The sequence below is a fragment of the Capricornis sumatraensis genome, chromosome 14, assembly GCF_032405125.1.
Source record: "Capricornis sumatraensis isolate serow.1 chromosome 14, serow.2, whole genome shotgun sequence".
Classification (NCBI taxonomy): Eukaryota; Metazoa; Chordata; class Mammalia; order Artiodactyla; family Bovidae; genus Capricornis; species Capricornis sumatraensis.
The window spans coordinates 58,929,632-58,949,524 of record NC_091082.1 but is presented as its reverse complement, the minus strand read 5'-3'; the positions used below and the strand labels follow the sequence as shown (position 1 = coordinate 58,949,524).

The following is a 19,893-nucleotide window of genomic DNA, read 5'->3' as shown; positions in this document are numbered from 1 at the left end:
GGATACAACTGAGCACACATGGGTTAATTTGAATGAGAGTAGTGTCCTATTTCGGAGAAGGCAATGGCACCCCACTCCAGTACTCTTGCCCGAAAATCCCATGGATGGAGGAGCCTGGTAGGAGTCAGACACGACTGAGTGACTTCACTTTCACTTTTCACTTTGACACATTGGAGAAGGAAATGGCAACCCACTCCAGTGTTCTTGCCTGGAGAATCCCAGGGATGGGGGAGCCTGGTGGGCTGCTGTCTATGGCTGTCTATGGGGTTGCACAGAGTCGGACACGACTGAAGCGACTCAGCAGCAGCAGCAGTGTCCTATTTGGGCTTCCTGGTAGCTCAGCTGGTAAAGAATCCACCTGCAATGCAGGATACTCTGGTTCACTTCCTGGGTTGGGAAGATCCCTTGGAGAAGGGACAGGCTACCCACTCCAGTATTCTTGGGCTTCCCTGGTGGCTCAGATGGTGAAGAATCTGCCTGCAATGCAGGAGACTCCTGTTTGATTCCTGGGTCAGGAAGATCCCCTGGAGGAGGGCATGGCAACCCACTCGAATATTCTTGCCTGGAGAATCCTCATGGACAGAGGAGCCTGGCGGGCTACAGTCCATGGGGTGTCAAAGAGTTGGACACGACTAAGTGACTAAGCTCAGCACAGCACAGTGTCCTATTCAGTTTGTTGACATTGTTGAGTTGCTCAGTTGTGTCCAACTCTTTGTGACCCCCTGGACTGCAGCATGCCAGGCTTCCCTGTCCTTCACTATCTCCTGGAGTTTGCTCAAACTCGTGTCCATTGAGTCGATGATGTCATCCAACCATCTCATCTCATTCACTTAGTAATTGTAACACTACTTTTACTTTATAACTTAGAAAAAAATTTATTTTTATTGATGGGAAAACTGAAGCCCAGTCATTTCTAGGAGGCCTGATAGTGATGACTTGTGATTCTGTCTTGTGGCTTTTATCCATAGTAGTTTGTATTTTGTAACTCAGATATCTCCTTTTGGCTGTTACTGGCATAGGTTTATTTCTTTTGTTTTAAACTGCAGAAAATTCTGATAACTTCATAAAATTTTTAATCTTTTGCCTTATTATGTGAGAAGTAAATAAAAATGCTGTGTAAGTTGTATTTTTTTAGGGTATTCCACCCCCCAGCTCCAACCTGAGGTATTACAGAAGCAGCAGCAAGTTGGTCTCAGGTCTTGGAGTTGAACTTACTCATCTGACTGATTCAGAGTTTGTTGTGGATGTGAGAGCTCTAGTCTAAGTGCAGATGACAAAAACTATTGAATTTTTCTTTTAGGGAGTGTGCCTAAGGTGGATTTACCACCTGTGCCCCAACCCCCATCCTGAGTTGTTTGCTTAAAGGGTTAAGTCTTCCACTGTAGCTGAGAGTATGAAGCAAAATTTCAGAACCCTGTAAATAACAGAACCTGTAAATAGCTTTTTATTTTTAGTGTATTTGGAAATGCTATAAAAGAACTTAAAGCCACAGCAGTCTTGCACATGGAGTACTGAAATGATAATTTAATATTTCTCACATGGTTCTTGGGCATTATAAACATGTTATAATGCCTGTCTTTTATTCTGACTATGTTGCCGTGTTGGTTATGTTTTCTCCTTGTCTTTCTTTTTTCCCCAAAATTTATTTTTAGTTGGAGGGTAATTGCTTTCCAGTTTTGTTTTGGTTTCTACCATATGAGTCAGCCATAGGTACATGCACATCCCCCCGTTCCTGAACCTTCCCCACCGCCTCCCACCCCATCCCACCCCTCTAGGTTGTCATGGAGCAGCAGGTTTGGGCTCCCTGCGTCATAAAGCAGATTCCCGCCGGCTGTCTGTTTTGCAGATAGCAGTGGGCATGTTTCAGTGTCACTCGCCCAGTTTGTCCCACCCTCTCCTTGTCCCTGTGTCTACAATCCATTCCCCGTGTCTCCATTGCTGCCCTGCACATGTTTATCAGTACCATCTTTCTAGATTGCATATATATGCGTTAATATATGATATTAGCTTTTCACTTTCTGACTGACTTCACTTTGTATAATAGGCTGTAGGTTCATCCACCGTATTAGAACTGAGTCAGATGAGTTCCTTTTTATGGCTGAGTAATATTCCGTTGTGTATATGTACCGCAACTTCTTTATCCATTCATCTGTTGATGGACATCTACGTTGCTTCCATGTCCTAGCTATTGTAAATAGTGCTACAATGACTATTGGGGTACATGTGTCTTTTTCAATTATTATTTTCTCTGGGTATATATCCAGTAGTGGAGTATTTGGATCATATGATAGTTTTATTCCTAGTTTTTAAAGGACTCTCCATACTGTTCTCCATAGTGGCTGTATCAATTTGCATTCCCACCAACAGTGCAGTCAGTTCAGTTCAGTTCAGTTCAGTTCAGTTGCTCAGTCATGTCCGACTGTTTGTGACCCCATGAATCGCAGCACGCCAGGCCTCCCTGTCCGTCACCAACAGCATTTATTGTTTGTAGATTTTTTGATGGTGGGCTCTGACCAGTGGAGTGATACCTCATTGTAGTTTTGGTTTGCATTGCGATTCATGGGGTTGCAAAGAGTCGGACACGACTGAGCGACTGAACTGAACTGAACTGAATAATGAGCAATATTGAGCATCTTTTCATGTGGCTGTTTTTTGTTTGGGTTGTTTGTTTTTCTGGTATTGGGCTAGATGAGCTGTTTATATATTCTGGAGGTTAATCTTTTGTCAGTTGTTTCATTTGCAATTACTTTCGCCCATTCTGAGGGTTATCTTTTCATTTAGTTTATTGTTTCATTTGCTGTGTGAAAGCTTTTAAGTCTAATCAGGTCCATTTATTTTTGTTTTTATTTCCATTACTCTAGGAGGTGGATCAAAGAGGATATTGCTGTGATATATGCCAAAGAGTATATTGCCTGTGTTTTCCTCTAAGAGTTTTATAGTTTCTGGCCTTACATTTAAGTCTTTAATCCATTTTGAGTTTATTTTTGTGTTCAGAAATGTTCTAGTTTCAGTCTTTTGCATGTAGCTATCCAGTTTTCCCAGCACCACTTATTGAAGAAGCTATCTTTTCTCCATTGTATATTCATGCCTCCTTTGTCAAAGATAAGGTGGGCATAGGTGCGTGGATCTATCTCTGGGCTTTCTGTCTTGTTCCATTGGTCTGTGTTTCTGTTTTTGTGCCAGTACATACTGTCTTGATGACTGTAGCTTTGTAGTATAGTCTGAAGTCCGGAAGATTGATTCCTCCAGCTCCACTTTTCTTTCTCAAGATTGCTTTGACAAAACACAAATTGTCTTTTGTGTTTCCATATGAACTGAAGTTTTTTGTTATAGTTCCGTGAAAAATATCCACTAGTATTTTGATAGGAATTGAATTGGATCTGTAGATTGCTTTGGGTAGTACAGTATTGATTCTTTCAGTCCAAGAACATGATATGTCTCTCCATCCGTTTGTGTAATCTTTGATTTCTTTCATCAGTTTTATAGTTTTTTCCATACAGGTCTTTTGTCTCTTTAGGTAGGTTTATTCATAGATATTTTATTCTTTTTGTTGCAATGATGATCTCCTTTTCTCTCAACTGTGATTTTCTTACACTTCAAGGTTTGTATTAAACTGAAGAGAAAAATTAAATTTCATTGACTCTCATTTCCCACATTATTCACAGAGAAAAGAGCCTAACTGACAAGACTCTAGTAATTTGTATAATGTTTCTTTATTAATCCTTCAAAAATTTAAACCTGGAAAATTATTTTGAATGTCTGTTTTCTCCTAAAAATTAGTATCCATGAGGTGGTGGTAATGGTAGCAGTAACAATAATAGTAGCAGCATTGCCACTTCATTTATTTCTTGCCAGTCATATTCTGAACTCTAGACCTGTGTGTTTTTTTTGTTTCTTAACCTTGTGAGATAGGTACTATTATTATTTCCATTTTTACAGATGTAGAAACTAAGGCTTAGCAAGAGGTTAAGTGACTTGTCCAAGGATACATGCTGTATGTCTGAGTCGGGATTTAAATAGACATCTCTGAATCCAAAACTCATATATCCACTATTTTATTAACATTACGCTTAAGTCATGTGTGTTTACCAGTCTTGTTTTATTTGGAAAAAATTGTTCAGATTTTGCACAGAACAAAACATTTGTCTTTCGGTGGCCTGTGGTGGCAAAAGATTGTTACTTTTACTTCCACATTCTTAGGCCAGTGTGTGCTGTCTTCTGTGATCTCTGAAGGTAGAGTATGAAATAGATGTGGAGAAAGTAGGGTATCCAGAAAACCCAGACCTGAAATGTAGACCTTTAAATGATTGCCACTTGTTGACTATAAGAAGTTTTATATGTGATTCTTTGTTGGTTTTCTCACTTGTTTGTTTTTTTCTTTGCCCATCTGTAGCACTGATTCCAGCAGTAGTTCAAGTGATGACTCTCCAGCCCGATCGGTTCAATCTGCAGCAGTCCCAGCACCCACTTCCCAGTTGCTTTCATCTCTGGACAAAGATGAGCCCCGTAAAAGTTTTGGGATCAAGGTTCAGAATCTTCCAGTGCGCTCTACAGGTAAAATTTTGTATTACTGTACTTTCTTCTCTGCTATTTTTGGGGAATGGGAGAGCAACGTATGTTTTCTACATTGTATAGATTTTGTTTAGATCTCTCTCTCTCTTATTCTGACTGTGTGGGTAATATTTTCTATTTGTCTTTCAGCTTTGACTCCTTTTTCTTTTTGTGGTTCACTGATATTTAATGCCATGTAATAAAAAGCAAGTGATTATAATTTATATAATTTCTAAGTTGTTACATATGTAAGATTGCATGTTACTTGTACCTAATTATATAAACATATATATACATTATTATGCACATTGTATGCATTTACACACATGAAGATTGTATGGTGTATGTTATATAAAGAAAGCATGGTTCATTTTGAATAAAAATGCTTTCTGGATTAAATATTTTTATATTAGGAAAAATTTGGTATAATGAAATTATAGAAACACTATTTTGAGTTAGAGTTACAGTGGTCTGGAGTCCTATGAAATAACTTAGACATAGAAAAATTATGCTAGGAAACCCATGTCAATATATTAACATTTTAAATGAAGAAAGTCATGAATAATGACTGTATGTAGTTAAAAGCTCTATTGTAATTTTTATTCCAATTTTTTTTGACATTTGCTTATAATGTATTCCTGTTGCTATGTCAGGCATATATTGAGTATGGTAGATGGTCAGACCAACAAAGACCAAACTAAGTATGTCTTGCTAAGTGCATTTCAGTGATTACTTATTTATTAAAATAGCCTGTGAAACCTACATACCAGGTTTATGAATAGGTTTATGTATATTTGTGAAGTTTTTATCATGAAAATTTTAAACTCACCCAGAGTAGAAGAAATAGCAAAATGAAACTTCCCTTACACCATACCAGATTTAAAAATCATCAGTGTTTTGCCACACTTGCTTTAACTGTCTCCATCTTTATTCTTTCCTGTTCTTGTTCCCTTTTTATCCTAAAGTGAATCCCTGGTGTTATTTCATTTCATTTCACGCTATCTTAAAAGATCTGTACATACGAGTATTTTCCTGAGTAACCATGCTATATCATTCTAGCACATAACCAGTAATATCTTTTAAAACCCAGTTTATTTTCAGAATTGTTCAGTGGTCTCTAAATGCATGTTTAGAGTGGTTTAATTTGAAAAAGTAATGTTTTAATGCTAAATTAGGTCAAAAGTCAGGTTGAAGACTCAGTAGCTTACATTTTGAGTTGTAACTGTATTAGAAAAATGAGCAACTTGTTTTTGTTTGATGGTTTAGATACAAGCCTTAAAGATGGCCTTTTCCATGAATTTAAGAAATTTGGAAAGGTGACTTCAGTGCAGATACATGGAACTTCAGAAGAGAGATATGGTCTGGTATTCTTTCGGCAGCAAGAGGACCAAGAAAAAGCGTTGACTGCATCAAAAGGAAAACTTTTCTTTGGCATGCAGATTGAAGTAACAGCATGGATAGGGCCGGGTAAGAGACAGTGACAGCTCTCTTAACACACATTCAGTGTCTTCTGTTTTAAAGAGCTGTTGTTTATTAAGTTGTTGCTCAACTTAATAAAATAGATTGTTTTGGTTCAGAAGGCGTGAAGATTGTTTTTGTAAAAGGCAGTTCAGGCCCTTGTTGAATCCCCCCTCCCCCAAAGGATTGAATTGATTGAGATAAGGTGGTAGTTCCTAGGAGAATGATGACAGAATTAGAAAACAGACTACATCAATTTGAGGGACTAGTTAGACCAGTTTTGTTTCCATTATGCTCTGCACAAATCGAACCTGTTAGTCCAATTTCCATGACCTTGAAAGATAATGACAGATTGAGTATATGCAGCCCGTTGAAAATTTCAAGGGGACGTTATATTGCTCGAACCTACCTGTAAGACTTGTCTATTCTAAAGCAGGAAGTCTTGTCAGACATGACGTGGGTCAGTGTTCTTCCTGTTTCAGAACCACCTGCAGTGCTTGTTTATAATGAAGATCTTTGATCCTACCCTCGCTTACTGGTTTAGAATTTGCATGCTCAAGTTTTTAAAACCCCTGATTTACTTGTGAGTAAATCTATAGAGGAGTGAGCAGAAATGTTAACTTTATGCATTCGCATAATGTATGTGTAGGACAGTTGAACTTTAAGAGTGAGACTTTGAGTGGAATTTATAGGATAAACATAGCCCATTTTCTTGGAATATTCATTTTATTTGACAACTAAGAGGGAAAAAATAGAATTTCTCTGATAAGAATGTGTGTTATTTGTATATTAAAACAGGCACAGAGTTGTTAGAATGAAGACTATAAAATATGCTTAATTTTGTGGTAAAACAGGAATTCAAAGGAATATTATCTTTTCAAAGGAATTGTTAATATAAGTTATGCCTTCCCATTCATTTCCTCCTCCGTGGAGTTTGAGATGTGCTGCCTTAACTTATACTGGGCTAAGGGCAGCTCAGGAGTTCTTATTTAACACATTTTAAACAGTTAGAACTGACTTTGAGGAATAATATTTAGAATGTCATATAATCTGTACAAGTTTTTAGAGCCATATATACATATGTAATTTTTAATTAGTGAGGCTCTAACTCAGGGGCATTATCAATAAGTGACCTTCTAATCTCCAAGTAGTGGGCTTAGCTTGAGATTTTTAGTGGGAAAAAAAAAAACAAACAAACAACATTTGGGGTCTTTCCTGGCAGTCCAGTGATTAAAACTTTGTGCTTCCAGTGCAGGGGTCTCAGGTCCCATCCCTGGTCGGGAAACTAAGATCCCACATGCTGCACAGCATGACCAGAAGATTGGGAAAAAAAAAAAAAAATCAGTTTACCTAATTAGTTAACACCCAGGATGTTAACTGGGCTTTAACCACCAGCCACTGAAGATGTTGAGATGTTTTTTTAAGCTTCCCTGGTGTCTCAGACGGTTAAAAATCTGCCTGCGATGCAGAAGACCCAGGTTTGATCCCTGGGTCAGGGAGATCTCCTGGAGAAGGGCATAGCAACCCATTCCAGTATTCTTGCTTGGAAAATCCCTTGCACAGAGAAGCCTGGTGGGCTACAGTCTGTGGGATCACAAAGAGTCAGACACTACTGAGCCACCAGCACTTTTACTTTTATTTCATTGAAGATGTTGAGAAGTTGGATTGGTTCAAGCATAGCAAAGCCAAAGATACTTTTCCCAAATGGGACAGCATTGAAAGACCAGTTGAATGCGTTATTTGAAAGCTGTGTAAGGACATTTGGTTAGAATTAGCTGTTGGATGGTTGTCATAAATGTTTTATATTGAAATGTATGGAGCTGATTGCTTCCTTAGGCCAGAGACCACTTGGGATTAAAAATATCCAAGTCCAGGAAACTTAACTTTGCCAGCAGACCTCTGGTGGCTTCAAACATTGTACTTTTTTACTCCTCTGCTGCACAACATCACAATCCCCTCAACATTTCAGTGATGTGTAGGCAATAAGAGTTAAAACTGGTCATGAAGGCTGAAAGACACACTTCGAAATTTTTACTGAGCTGTTTGGTGGAAATGAAGCCGTTGTAGATTGTAATGGTTGCAAGTCCTGCTTTCTCATTCTGATTCTGGTTTTTCTGTTTTTGACTGCACTCCGAGGCTTGGGAGATCTTAGTTCTCCCGATCCGGGGTTGAATCTGGACCACAGCAGTGAAAGCCTAGAATCCTGACCACTAGGCCACCAGGCCAAGGGAACTCCCTTGATTCTGCCTTTTAAAGTACAAATCTCAAGATGTGTCTGAATTATTTTTTTCTCCTTTTAAGTGAAATATTTCTAAGTATGTACTCTCCTAGATAATTTTAAGACCTTGTTGAGTTTAAAATGAGACATATCCCCTGTGAAATAAGATGAAAATGTAGGTAAAGATAGGTGTAATGAGCACTGAGCAGTTTCTGGGTCCATCTGACTGAATATATACTCTCTGATGATTGGGAGAGATTAAGCTCTGCTACCATTAGAGCTATTAAACTGGAATCAGGAGTGAGATGTATTCTGGCGTAGTTCACCCAGCAGCTCAGAAGTTGAGTCTTTTTAAAAAATCATTGTTGTTGTTGACATCATCAGTAATGTGGCTGGAGCTAATGAACACTTTGTTTTAGTCAAACTGATTAAATACTAACGTTTTTGGATGGATTTGTTTTACATTAAAAAAGAGAGATATCATATAGGCCAAATTCTGATTGTTATCCAGAAAATGTTGAAAGCCCCTAACTTGTTGTTCAGTCACTCAGTCGTGTCCCACTCTTTGTGACCCCATGGACTGTAGCCCGCCAGGCTCCCTGTGCATGGAATTTTCCAGGCAAGAATACTGGAGTGAGTTGCCATTTCCTTCTCCAGGGGATCTTCCTGATCCAGGGATCAAACACACATAGAAGACAGATTCTTTACAATCTGACCCACGAGGAAAGCCCATCCCAAGTTAAATGGAACTTCAGAGAAGGCCCATGATTGAGTTAGACACTGAACCAGGACTTTGATCATAAGAAATAAAAACCTTAAGAGTCATTTAACCTCTTTCTATTTGTCATTGGGTACCATGCAACACCAAAAGAAGATATTTTGTAGCGTTACTTCAGTCAGTTTTCATATAGTTACTATTCTTGTATCTAAAAATTGCTGTATTTAGATAATTGGGTATGACAAGCATAAAATGCTAAATATTTTACAAAATATTGAAAAGTAAATAAAACATATAGTGAAACTGGACTATTTTTAGCTGAATTTTTAATGTTTATTTCAGATTTTAGGATTTTAGTTTTATGGTCTGCATTCAGAGCCTACTACATAATTTTTAAACCTAAGATTAGGCTTAAATAATTGCCGTTTTCCACTGGGGGTTAAAACCTATTTCTGTGATAGTGATTATCTTTTAAAACAAATCAACTGAAATGGAAATTCAGTCTACTTTTCTGTTTGAAAGGTCAAGGTATTAACTTTCTCTTAACTTTTTGGACATGTTTTTCTAGCCTCTGTATTCTTTTGCTTTGGAGCTGTTTCTGATGGTATATATGATTTTTCAGATTACATGAGAATTAAGCCGCGTATAGCAGAGATTTGATTTCTTAAAGTAGATTTTCCCATGATATATGAGTAAACATTAAAACACTCTCTGCCCCTTCCCACTTACAGAAACGGAAAGTGAAAATGAATTTCGCCCCTTGGATGAACGGATAGATGAATTTCACCCCAAAGCAACAAGAACCCTTTTTATTGGTAACCTTGAAAAAACCACTACTTACCATGATCTTCGCAACATCTTCCAGCGCTTTGGAGAAATTGTGGTATGTTGTTTTTTTTTTTTAAACAATGAAAACAGTTTTAAATCTTTGTCATAAAACATACAGCATAAGTACAGCTTATATTTGGAAAAATGTATTTAGATGTTATAATGAATATTTTTCTCACTTGCCCTATGTGTTTTTAACTCCTGCTAAAAGATGATCTGGCAAAACTCATCAGGGACTGCTTTGTGTGTGTGTGTAAAAATATATAATTGTCTTTATTTACATATGTATTTTCCTTTCCACTTTTCTTATCTTTGTCCATTGGATGCTGTTTTAATGCCATCTTTAGTCCTGTGGGTTGAAAGAAAAATCTGGACGAGAAAACAGAGCTGCAGATTAGTATATGATTGATTAGTATATGATTCTTTTTATTATAGTGCACATTAGAAGTACCTTGGGAATTATTGGAATGTGGTTGTCGTGCTGGAAGCTCGGTTCTGTTTTGAAGTTTTAATTAGAACCTGTTTAAATTATGCAAGTCATTGTTTGACTTCGAGATAGAAGGATTTTTCTGTTCTCCATGATTTAAGACTTGAGTCAAATTATAGTGAAAATAGTTTGGTTACAGTTTGTATCCTTAGATATACTGTATTGTGTTATGTTTGAAAAAATAGGAAAATTACTTCTGTCCTCCTAGACTTTCTCTAGGACTTCACAGTTAATAATTGTGAAGAAAGTAATATATTTGGACTTTGGAGAGCAAAAAAAAAAAATAGTTTGAATAGAAACAGCTATTGTACATCTTTTAGGTTTGTGTATATGTGATGTCCATTTTTCCATTCTTACGTATACACTAATGCTCTAAGGAAAAGATTCTTAATATTTTTTAATGGCATAACCTAGTCTTGTGAATAAAATATTATTTGTGCTTGTGGCTGAACAAAACTTCATCTTTAGGGGCTTGAGAGAAGAAATTGAAGTGGTTGGCAGAAGTGAAGCAAAAACAGAGAAGCTATTCAGGGAGAGATACCAACAAAACATTCATCTTTCTTTTCTGATTATTTAACTTCTCTTATTTTTGTGAGGGTACTGTATCCTCTTAATTCCAGCTCTACTGCCTACCTGGATGGGTGACTAAACGCTCAGTTACCTCTCTGGGCTACAGCTTCTTCTATTTAGATCACAGTCTGTTATTTATTTGGCTTTGTGAGACTATGAATTGATAACATTTTCAAACATACTTTTATTTGAATGTAGCTGCTACCATAAATTTTGAAGGAGTATAAAAAGTTGAATTTGGGCATGTGGATATATTTTCATCACCGGGGTTGCTGAAAATGGAATGATTATTGTGTTTTAAGAGCTATGCTTGTCAATAAAGGCGGACATGTCAGTATTCTATTTGCAGACTATTATCTTGTTTGCAGTTGCTCATAATTGTCACTGTTTTAATGACATATAAACCTTCGGAACATGGTCTGCTGCTTATTGATAACAGATTATGCTATAACAGAACCTTTTTAGTGAGTCAGCCCACCATCGTTCTTTGGGAAATATAAATGGAGCTATCCTGAGTTACTACATTTTATGTAATGATGAAAACAGCTTCCGTTTAACATTACTTAGAAAAATTTTGAGTATAAATTATTGCTTTTTTTTTTAAGGACCCGTCAAACAGTTCTTTAAATGCATTACTCATTTTGCTCTGTTTCAGGTTTTGATTATTGGCTTGTGACCCTTAAGGAGGCTTAGATAATCACAATACATAATCTGCAATATATGGCCCAGCTCATTATTGTTTAAGTACAAGTTTTGCCATCCAAGTGTCTGGTTTCTCTGGACCATTGTCATGTGTAAGCCAGGTTTTTTCACTACCTCCTCTAAGTAGGCAGGACCAGAGTGTCAGATGTGACAGCAGGTTTTGAGCATTCCAAAGAAATGGGGATATTCCTTTATGTAGAGTGTTTCTTTAGTCCAGGGATGGTATTCTAATGCATCTTCACAGAGTAGTTCAGATATTTATATAGTCCATTCATTCTGGGTATGAGAGATTATTACCACATTTATCAGTCACCAGGTTTGATTCAGTTAGATATACTAATAGAATGAAGCTTCTGATTCAGGATTGCATATTTTAAATCACTTTTTGAAAATTTGACTTCTTTATCATTGTTATTCTTCCCAGATGCTGTATTTTAAATGGCTTGCCCCTATAAGGATTTTAGATATTGCAGAAGGGAATTATTTGTTAGGTTTTCATTAAATAGGCTACCTTTTACTTCTTACCATAAATTTCTCTTAACACAGGTATTATGGATTTAAAATTTTGAGTTTTGAGTTGCATTGCAGTTGCTCTTCTGCAAAGAGCTTCACGTGAGAAGAATTTCATGGTTTGTGACTACAAATGTTATGTTAAATAGATTTTTAGGCTATTTACAGTTGCATTAAGATGTATAATTGTAACTAAGCAGGTGGTTTGGGAGGAATCTGATTGTTTTGAGAACCATGTAGCTCATATGGACTTGATTTATTCTGATTTATTTTTTATTGGCATATTACTAAGTGGTATCCATCCATTGTTTTTTTCAGGATATTGATATTAAGAAAGTAAATGGAGTCCCTCAGTATGCATTCTTGCAATACTGTGACATTGCCAGTGTTTGTAAGGCTATTAAGAAGATGGATGGGGAATACCTTGGAAATAATCGTCTCAAGGTAAAGGAATTTATATAAGTTACTGTGCTGTTAATATTTGCTGTGTTTTTTTTCCTCAAGATTTGGAGATGTTTTATTTTGGTATATATCATTATTTAAAATTGTAATAGTACAGTTAGATAACCATAAAGGTAATAAACTTCTTTGCATCCTTATCCTGTTATACTATAATCTGAATTAATATTCGCTTAGCCAGGCAGGATAAATTTTGTGTAAATTTTTGTTTGATTTTAACTTGATTCCCACTTGAGGTGGTGGTTTGATAAGATTCCTACAGAATACCAGTTTTTTCACAGTTTTTGTTGTTGAATAATTGGTGGCTTAACTAATAGAAATTTTGCCTTTTGTATTCAGCTGGGCTTTGGAAAGAGCATGCCTACAAACTGTGTGTGGTTAGACGGGCTTTCTTCAAATGTGTCAGATCAGTATTTAACGCGACATTTTTGCCGATATGGGCCTGTGGTAAAGGTAAGTGGGAGGCTTGGGTATGTGGCTTTTAAGTCACTACTGACTTCCTTTCTTTTGGTATACTGTCCTTGCAGACCCAGTTTTAGTGCTGACTTTTCTTTAGTAACTCATACATTAAAATTCTCTTTTTTCCAAAATTTGATGTAGAAGAGTACTTGCTTATGATATATTTTGAAAAAAACTATATTGAACCCATCAAAATGATTAATTTTTGAACCAGTCTGCAAAATACTGTTAAATAGACTGTTGCTTAGGGATTTCTATAATTTTATCTCATTAAAATTAGTCTGATGATATAATTATTCACATTCACACGTATATGTAATTAGACTTGATTTTTTAAAAAATGATTTTCAAAAACACTCATACAACAGAATATTCATCCAACCAATGTTTGTTGTGTAACATTCACAAACATAACAGGAAAAGGGTTTCTGGACCCCATTCCATGTGAAGGTAAAGATTTTAACTTCTTAAAAGCAGATTTTACATTGTGGGAGGTGTGTTGCATAACTTTGACATTTCTTTAAGTGTAGCTTTTGTTGTATGGAGAAACAGTTTTTTGGTCTGGTGGTTTTTTGTCGGTACTTACTTTAATAAAAGACAGTACTCAGTCAACGTGGAAAAAGAATACAGAAAAACAAAAACAATATACCTCATGCCACAATATCCACAAATCTAAACAGTTCCTATGACATTTTGTTGTGTTTTTACTATAAAATGCATCATCAGGAAAAACAAATTTTTTTCTGGAATAAAAAAAATATATATTTATTCTTGGCAGTGTGTTAGTGACTTAGGATTTTGTTGGGACTAGCACAGAATTTTGTTTAGACTGATGTTGTTTTGTTTTTTTACAGGTGGTGTTTGATCGCTTAAAAGGCATGGCCCTGGTTCTTTATAATGAAATTGAATATGCACAAGCAGCTGTAAAAGAGACCAAGGGGAGGAAAATCGGTGGGAATAAAATAAAGGTGTGCAGAATGACTTTAAGCAGAACCAAAACAAAATCATGTTTGGATCCCAACCTGTTAATGATTGGCATTTTGTTGGCTTACAGCACATCTAGTATATGTCCTCAGTTTTCAAGGGCGATATTACATTGTTTACATTTGGCTACTTCCAGTGGTCATGTATGGATGTGAGAGTTGGACTGTGAAGAAAGCTGAGCGCCAAAGAATTGATGCTTTTGAACTGTGGCGTTGGAGAAGAAAGACTCTTGAGAGTCCCTTGGACTGCAAGGAGATCCAACCCGTCTGTTCTGAAGGAGATCAGCCCTGGGATTTGTTTGGAAGGAATGATGTTGAAGCTGAAACTCCAGTACTTTGGCCACCTCATGTGAAGAGTTGACTCATTGGAAAAGACTCTGATGCTGGGAGGGATTGGGGGCAGGAGGAGAAGGGGACGACAGAGGATGAGATGGCTGGATGGCATCACTGACTCGATGGACATGAGTTTGAGTAAACTCCGGGAGTTGGTGACGGACAGGGAGGCCTGGCGTGCTGCGATTCATTGGGTCGCAAAGAGTCAGACACGACTGAGCGACTGAACTGAACTGAACTGAACTTAAGGACACAGAGTCCTTTAAAAGGTTACCGCAGAACCTTCCCTAAAAATCCTCATTCGAGGAAGTGTGCTTCCCTACACCCTGGGTTCCTGGTGCTCACGAGTGAGCTCTCAGTGTAGGCTGCACTCCCAGGAGCGCCAAGTGTCAGTCCAGCTTCTTGAATGATCCTCTCGATCTTTTTTCCTCTTCTCTTAAAGAGTGGGTAATCACTGAAAGTATGATCCTTTGTCTAAGTATTTTTATTTAAAAACTTTTGTTCATAAGAGTTTCAAGGAATTTATGCACTTAATAACTCTGATGGTTAGATTAAAATCAGTCTTTTTAAAATAAGATATCGATAGATGGTGAATATTATGCTTTAGTGACTTGGAGGCCCCACCGAGTAAAGTTTAAATGTTCTTCCGTATTTTATGTTCTGACTGTGGTTCCAGCAAATTTATGCACAAGATGTTGTTGTTGTTTAGTTGTTCATCATATCCAGCTCTTTGCAACCCCATGGACTGCAACACGCCAGGCTTCCCTGTCCTTCCCTGTCTGCCAGAGTTTGCTCAAACTCATGTCCATTGAGTCGGTGATACTGTCCAACCATCTCATCCTCTGTTGCCCTTTCTCCTCCTGCCTTCAGTCTTTCCCAGCATCAGGGTCTTTACAACTAGTCGGCTCTTTGCATCAGGTGGCCAAAGTACTGGAGCTTCTGCATCAGTCCTTCCAATGAATATTCAGGGTTGGTTTCCTTTTGGATTGATTGGTTTAATCTCATTGCTGTCCAAGGTACTCTCATCCAGCACCACAGTTCGAAAGCATCAATTCTTCAGCGATCAGCTTTCTTTATAGTCCAACTCTCACATCCATACATGACTACTGGAAAAACCATAGCTTTGACTAAAGGACCTTTGTCTGCAAAGTGATGTCTCTGCTTTTTAATACGCTGTCTATGTTTGTCATAGCTTTTCTTCCAAGGAGCAAGCGTCTTTTAATTTCATGGCTGCAGTCACCATCTGCAGTGATTTTAGAGCCCAAGAAAATAAAGTCTGTCACTGTTTTCATTTTTCCCCATCTATTTGCCATGAAGTGATAGGACCAGATGCCATGATCTTATTAGGTTTTTGAATGTTGGGTTGTAAGCCTGTTTTTTTCACAAGATATTACTAGATTTAGTTGGTCTGATTATTTAACTGATGGCCTAGAATCCTGATAGGTATGTTTCAGTTTTTGATTTTGCTTTCTCTACTTCTTCAGGATTGGGTTCTGAAACTTTAAATTAAATTATAATTCTTTATCAAGATTTCTGTAGAATTTGAGAATTTTCAAGTTAAAAAAATACAGTTTTAGTTATGAGGACTATTTCACTTAAATGAAATTTAAGTTACGTTTTCTTGAAATTTATCCAGAAGAATTTTCAAATTTGGTAACACTTTCCATCATTGAAATCTGAAACTTGCATTAAACACCTGCTATTCATTTTTTTTTTAAAGGTGGATTTTGCAAATCGAGAAAGTCAGCTGGCATTTTATCACTGTATGGAAAAATCTGGTCAAGATATTAGAGACTTTTATGAAATGTTATTGGAAAGAAGGTATGTATTTTCAACCTATCAGCATAGCTTGAATTTTAAAATTTCTAGTACATAAAATTTAGACGAGATTAAGTTCTGTTTTTCATCCCTTATTGCTACTCTCATTCCTCCCAAACTTATTCCTTTTATTATCCCCACGTATGGAAACACATTAAAAATGGATTTCTCATGTAGCTCATGGGAGTTGGGTTAACCTTATCTACATTTTCTCCCTGAGAATACTCATTAAAAGAGTTACTCTTTTCCAGATTATAACTTTCTGTATAAATCATCATGCCTTACACATTTAAATTAAACATGTTGAAATGCATTATAGACTATTAAATGCCCAGTGTATTTAGTAATGACAGCATCCAAGTTGTCACCATGTATGAGCTCATAGAATTAATTGAAAGAACAAAGAACTTTCAAAAGACTATCAAGAGCTTTGTTTTACATTCGGATCTCTTAAATAATTTGTGAATCAGAAAGCCAAAGTTGTATAAATTAATAACTTTAGCTATGTAGAAAGTAAACAATCCTTGGGAATTCCCTGGCCTTCCAGTGGAAGGACTTGCTGCTTTCACTGCCATGGACCTGGTTTCAATCCCTGATCAGGGAAGTAAGATCCCACAAGCCACATGGCACGGCAAAAAATAAAGTAAACCTTACTTATCTTTGTTAATGTTTTCAGTCATGGTTATGTGGTATTTGATATTTTTTCTGCTGCTTGTGGGAATTGTAGGAACCATTACAGTTCACAATCATTTAAGGTGTCACCATCTAAATGAGGCTAATGCTTAAAATTGCATCAGAACTGATGATTAATTCTTTTTTAGACAACATTTATCAAAACACCCTGACAATGTCAGTAGGTTCTTCACAAGCTGATCACATTTGAAAATGGAAGCTATCTTCCATATGATAAAGCTGTTTGTCCAAACTTGCCTCTGTGATTAAGTCTCCTGGAATGTTTCTACTAGATCTCCACCCCTGTAGATATGTGTTAGATAAAAGACTATTTGAGAAATGCCTTTAGACACTCAAGTTCAAGTATAAAAGGGCTCTGTGACAAGGATTGAGGCAAATCCTGATCATGCTCCCAGAAACCTATCGAGTGCATTCCCTTTTTATTGCCTCCTCTTGCTACTTCATTTTTGTTTAAATCAAAGAAGGTATATATTTCTTTTTCAATTACTCATGGTGTTTAGTGTAATGGTCATTAACTACTTGAGCGGTTTTTTAATGAAAAATGTCCACTACAGCCAAATTTCCCAAAGGGTGAACTTCTAAGGTGTCAGTGGTTTTTCCACTAGTGGATTGGAATCCACGCTCTAAATTTTTCTGTGTGTGTGAGAGAAAGAGAATGAACTTATGTAAGGACATAGTCTACAGGGAGGATTCTCCATCCTCCCCACCCCCACCCCCGCAATCTGAAGTCATTGTTAATACTTTAAGTGCTTATAGGAACTCTTAGCCGTAAGTGAGTGGAAAACGTGTTGATGATCTAGTGGCACTTGAGACATAAAACTTTCATTAAAATTCTCTGTGTGTATGTTCAATATTTTTAGAGAACAGTGTCTTACGAGGGTTGGATAATGTTATATGGGTGTTAATTTTTGAATCTTACCACTCAAATTAATTCATTTTACTGATGATCTGGCTCTGGCTTTGTTCTTTGGTTATTTATCCCTGTTGAATGGAGTTTATCTCTAAAGTAGGAAGCATGAGGGTGTAGGACTTCACTGTGACCCAGTTTTGCCTCATTTGGTTTCAGATGGTAGTGTTTCTAGAATGCATTCCTTTCAGTAGAACTTAAGAATCTTTGCCTTTTCCATAGAGTGGAAGGAAGTCATGCCACTCAATAGTTGATGAATAAGTGGGGGGAAAAATGCTTTACCCACTAATGACAGTTCAGCTCAAGAAAGCAAGTGATGACTCAAGTTTCGTAGGGCCCTGCAGTTTAAAAGTATTTCTTTTATTCCCTTAAATACAGTGTCAGGGAAATAGTGCTGTGACTCTTCTCATGTGTTACCTATGGTAGGAACTGATGATCAGGTGACTTTGCTGATAAGGTCACAGGCTCCTAAGCGATTGGGCCGGAAATAAACCCAGTGCATTTAGTTTACCTGCTAGTGCATTGAGTCTTACAGGTTGCCGGAGTGATTCTCAGCACAAATTTATGGAGTCACATGCTTTAGATGAATTTCTCACCTACTTATGGTAGTTTGGATATTTTGTAGTCATGGGAACAGCATTCTCTGAAAACCTGACCTTTCAAAGTCCCTCTGGGTCCTGCCAGAGCCTTTTGTACATAGTGCTAGTGTGCAGTTTTTTTGTCTCTTGCTAGAGTTGCTTGATGGCAGGAACACTCATTTCTTTTGCGTACAAAATCATCATTTATTAAACTGAACAGTGTAGCACTAATGTTTACATATATACCTTTGACTTCTGTGACTTTTTTCTTTCACATTTTGGATATAGTTTTAGTTTGCTTATTTTAGAAAATACCTGGAAGCCATTTTTAAACCTACTTTTAATGCAGGCAGTAAACTTACAGCCATTCTTGATGTCTTAACCACTTTATATTAGAAAGCTTAGGGAATTCCCTGGTGGTCCAGTGGTGAGGACTCTGCACTTTCATTGCCAGGGGCTTGAGTTCAATCCCTGGTCGGGGAACTAAAATCCTGTAAGCCATGGTGTGATCAAAGGAAAAAAGGAAGCTTATAGTGTGTTGTTAAAGCGTCTGCCTACAATGCGGGAGACCCGGGTTCAGTCCCTGGGTCAGGAAGATCCCCTGGAGAAGGAAATGGCAACCCACTCCAGTATTCTTGCCTGGAAAATCCCATGGACAGAAGAGCCTGGTAGGCTACAGTCCATGGGGTCGGAAAGAGTCAGACACAACTGAGCGACTTTCTTTCTTTTATAGTGTGTTCTCCTTTACATGTGAAAGTGATGCTTCTTTGGAGTTTGTATTTATGGTGATAATGAGTTAAGTCAGCCTAATTTTTCAAAATGGCTGGCCAGTATTGAGGCAAAGAATCTGATTCCTATGGAATTGTAGAGGGATCATCTTGAATTGGTCATCCTATTAAATGAACTATCATAGATGTGTCATAAATGATTCTCTTTGAAATGATAAAGTTCAGTATAAATGCATGTAATAAGGTGCTATTGATGCTTCCAGTGTTGGATGCTAAGTCTAGATGCTTCATTTGCTCTTGAAAATGGGTTAGAACATTGCCCAGCAGCAACTTTGACATACTTGTCTACAGTTCATTCTTTCAACAAATTTGAGTACCTGCTATGAGCCGGGAAGACAGAAGCTCATGCTTTTAGAAGCTTAGGCTCAAGGTTCTTTATATTTCGTTGAGCTGCCGTTAGTAGTACTATGTAGACTGAGTAAGCCATACTTGTTTGAAAGAACAAAAATAGGACGTGAACCAAGAGTAAAGGAATTGGCCTCTGTTACAGGTAAATTTCCATTTTATACACCATACACGTTCTTGCACGTAAATTCAATTCTATTTTGAATGCACTGGGTCATGTCACTTTAACAATTAAGGAATTCTTTTACAATTAAGGAATTATCTCACACAGCTTGTAATACATAATTTGTTAGTTGGCAGGTTGGGGAAAAGTAACAATAACTGAAGGCCAAGTATGTGCCTTGTATTATGTTAGGAAAGTTTTTACAAAGTTTCATCTTACAAGTGTAAAGACTGAGCCCAGGGACACTGGCCCCCAGTGTGTTTTTTTAAACTGTGAGTTGAGGTAGAGGTTGCAGAGGTAGAAAGATTTTAGTTCTTAATCTGTC

At 37.2% G+C, this 19,893-nt stretch overlaps 1 protein-coding gene across 1 annotated transcript in view; it reads left to right on the top strand.

Annotated features, from left to right (window-relative positions):
- SPEN (spen family transcriptional repressor) overlaps positions 1 to 19,893 on the top strand; it is an 87,764-nt gene that overhangs the window by 55,835 nt on the left and 12,036 nt on the right. Inside the window, exons 4-10 of the mRNA XM_068985974.1 lie at positions 4,394 to 4,554; positions 5,818 to 6,018; positions 9,677 to 9,828; positions 12,361 to 12,486; positions 12,841 to 12,954; positions 13,815 to 13,928; positions 15,997 to 16,097. Of these exons, the coding sequence (XP_068842075.1) occupies positions 4,394 to 4,554; positions 5,818 to 6,018; positions 9,677 to 9,828; positions 12,361 to 12,486; positions 12,841 to 12,954; positions 13,815 to 13,928; positions 15,997 to 16,097 (969 nt within the window). The remainder of the gene's footprint in view (positions 1 to 4,393; positions 4,555 to 5,817; positions 6,019 to 9,676; positions 9,829 to 12,360; positions 12,487 to 12,840; positions 12,955 to 13,814; positions 13,929 to 15,996; positions 16,098 to 19,893) is intronic.